The sequence below is a fragment of the Syngnathus typhle genome, unplaced genomic scaffold (assembly GCF_033458585.1).
Source record: "Syngnathus typhle isolate RoL2023-S1 ecotype Sweden unplaced genomic scaffold, RoL_Styp_1.0 HiC_scaffold_423, whole genome shotgun sequence".
NCBI lineage: Eukaryota > Metazoa > Chordata > Actinopteri > Syngnathiformes > Syngnathidae > Syngnathus > Syngnathus typhle.
The window spans coordinates 26,239-28,948 of NW_026872325.1; the positions used below are offsets into that span (position 1 = coordinate 26,239).

General features: G+C 44.6%; 1 protein-coding gene across 1 annotated transcript; it reads right to left on the reverse strand.

The window, feature by feature from the left end:
* Positions 1-23: 23 nt before the first annotated feature.
* On the reverse strand, positions 24-2,544 carry LOC133149665 (ras-specific guanine nucleotide-releasing factor 2-like). The gene is made up of 4 exons (XM_061271910.1): positions 2,468-2,544; positions 2,283-2,400; positions 2,146-2,214; positions 24-1,923 (listed from the first exon to the last, which is right to left on the reverse strand). The coding sequence occupies exons 1-4, from the start codon at positions 2,533-2,535 to the stop codon at positions 1,831-1,833; spliced, it is 348 nt and encodes a 115-aa protein (XP_061127894.1). The 5' UTR covers positions 2,536-2,544; the 3' UTR covers positions 24-1,830.
* Between the last annotated feature and the right edge of the window lie 166 nt (positions 2,545-2,710).

Here is a 2,710-nt window from a genome sequence, read left to right on the forward strand (position 1 = left end):
GCAGACTGATACAGTAGTAACAAACACGCAAAGGTGAAAACAGGACTTTTACATTACGAACACAGCATCCATGATTGGCGCCCCCAGCCACCATGTAACATTTGCCACTTCAAATGGCAAAGCGCAGTACAAAAAAACATAACAGGCTCATTGAGGACCTAGTGAACGTGTACCCCCTGACAGCTAGACACGCAGGCAGACCATAATAATCCAGAGAAGCAGAGGTCAGACATGCACAACATGCAGCTGTTGTGTACATGCATCATATGAGCAATACACAAACACGTTTGGATTATTCAAATGCTACATTTTTTTTTTTAACATTCAAATTTTTTTTTCCCTTCACAACAAACAGATTTCTTGTCACACAAGAGCCTGGCCCTGTAATGCCGGAGAGCGATAGAGACGTGAGAGTCAAATGAATATTCACAGCATAACAATTGAAAATATTTTCCAATTCCTGGGGAGTTATTGTATCCCTGAAAAAAAGAGAAACAAATATGTGTGATAACAGCGTCGTAACATCACTCAAGCAAAGCTACATCTCAGAGAGTGCAAAAAATTCAAAATGTTGAACAGCTGCAAAAGCTTTGGGACAATAGAGCTCTTTACAACACTAGAGGGCGCTATTGTTTTATCAGTTGTAGCATGAACATGCAGACAATACAACACGAGTCCTTTTCATCGACTGAATTAACGGGAGTTGCGCATGAGAAGGCCACTTGTTTTTTCTTCTTACTATTCTATCATTTATTTTTCAAAATGAATGCTAACTGGCTAGCTAAAGGTATCTATTAAATCATGAATTTGATCAAAATATCAGATTTTCTACGTTAAGTGAAATCATATTTAATTGTTTCTAAAAATATATTCAAAATATTTTAAGGAAATTGCTGAAAATATGGAAACAACGTAGGACTTAATTGTGGTGATAATAGTGTAATCAATAACCATTTCCGATTTCTGGATTTATTTTTCTATATTATTATTCTCTTATATGGCACTCAATGAAGCACTCTTTCTATTTTGTGAGAATTTGAGCGCCTTCTTGGTATCCATGCTTATCTGGTGGAATTAGGATCCGTCCGTCCGTCCGTCCGTCCGTCCGTCCGTCCGTCCGTCCATCCATCCATCCATCCATCCATCTGATGGTCGCAAATGTGCTGGAGCCTATTCCAGCTGACTTCGGACAGAAGGCTGGGCACACCCCGAACCGATCGCTAGCCGACCGCAGGGCCCACATAGACAAACAATCGTTTGCACTAACACGGGGAATCTGGAGCGGTCGATCGGTACTGAATATGAAGCAACTTTTGAACTTAAAACCGACAACGTGGTCTCTGGCATAAACAAGTTCAACCTGCATGCCATACCAAGCTCCCAAGGATGCATAAGTGCTAATTGGTTGGAGTCAGAGATGAAGCTGAAAGCCAGACATTTATGTCCCAAGCCAAAATCATGCGCGGCTCTTGCAAAAGGACGAGGCTCAACACAACACAGACGACAACACGGAGACGCTAGCTAAGATATCTCGCTGCCACGCCCTCTCCGTATGCTACATTTCTTTAGATCCAGTCCCTCCTAGCGAGCGGCAACACGCTGAGGAACGGTGAACGCGGGCCCGGCACGACACGGCACACCGTTTCGTCAAAACCCTCAATTTCCCTCATGCGGTCCTCGGACCAGTCGCATTTTGCTGGCAGATTCAAGACCTTTCCCAGGCTTCATCTTCATTTGATCACTTGAGATCCCATGGGATGTGGACCTCGGCAAAGAGTGGGGTGGGAGGGGGTCAGGTTTGGCAGGCTCTCAATGACGGACGGCTATTGATCAGGCAGGAAGCCGAGGCTCAATCTTCAGTGAGAGGTCATAGAGAGTATCTTCATCCATGATCAGCGTCTTATCCAGGAGGTACTGGGTCACCTGCACGGCAACAATAATGCCCATTCTTGTATTGACATTTGGAATATGTGTTTGATAGATAATTTCTGTGTTGTAGCTCAGTAGTCTAACCCTAACCCCTGACCCTCTAACCTTAGCCCTAATCCTAACTCCAGCCCTAACCCTTAGCACCAACCCTAACCCTAGCACTAACCCTTACCCCAACCCTAACCTTAGCTAGAAGATGAGCTGAGAGTCATTTACCTTCACCTGATGCTCTATCCTGTAGGGTGTCTGCTGGAACTGTCGGATCTCTCTGATGATGTGCGAAATCTATTAAAACAAAAAAAGTCCAACCAGTACGTCACAATGCACTTTGGGACTAACAGTAAGTACCGTACCATTCTCATTTTGGAAAAGTTAACAAGTCCCTCTTCTGTAAAGTTGGGCGTTCCCTCCTCAATGAAGGCCAAGTCCGTCAGGTACATTCCCAAGTAGGGTACACATGGAGGGTTGCAACTGGTGACAAACAGAAAGTGGGAAGGAAGCCGTGCAATGCTGAGAAACATTTGAGAAGAGGGCTCACTTTTTCAAAGTCTCTCTCAGATTTTTAAACCTTCCCTCCGAGGACACCGTTTTTTGCAGCTTATCCATCAGCGCTTTTGTCTGTGCAACAGCAGAACATGGGGTCAGTCACGACACACAAGACGGAAAATACATTTGTCAAGTGCCTATCCTTGCGAGGTACACGCCCCGTAACAAGGTAGCGAGGGCAAGTGATGTCATCAGCCGCCACAGATAAAATTTGCAGGTGGTAATGTCAAGCCCC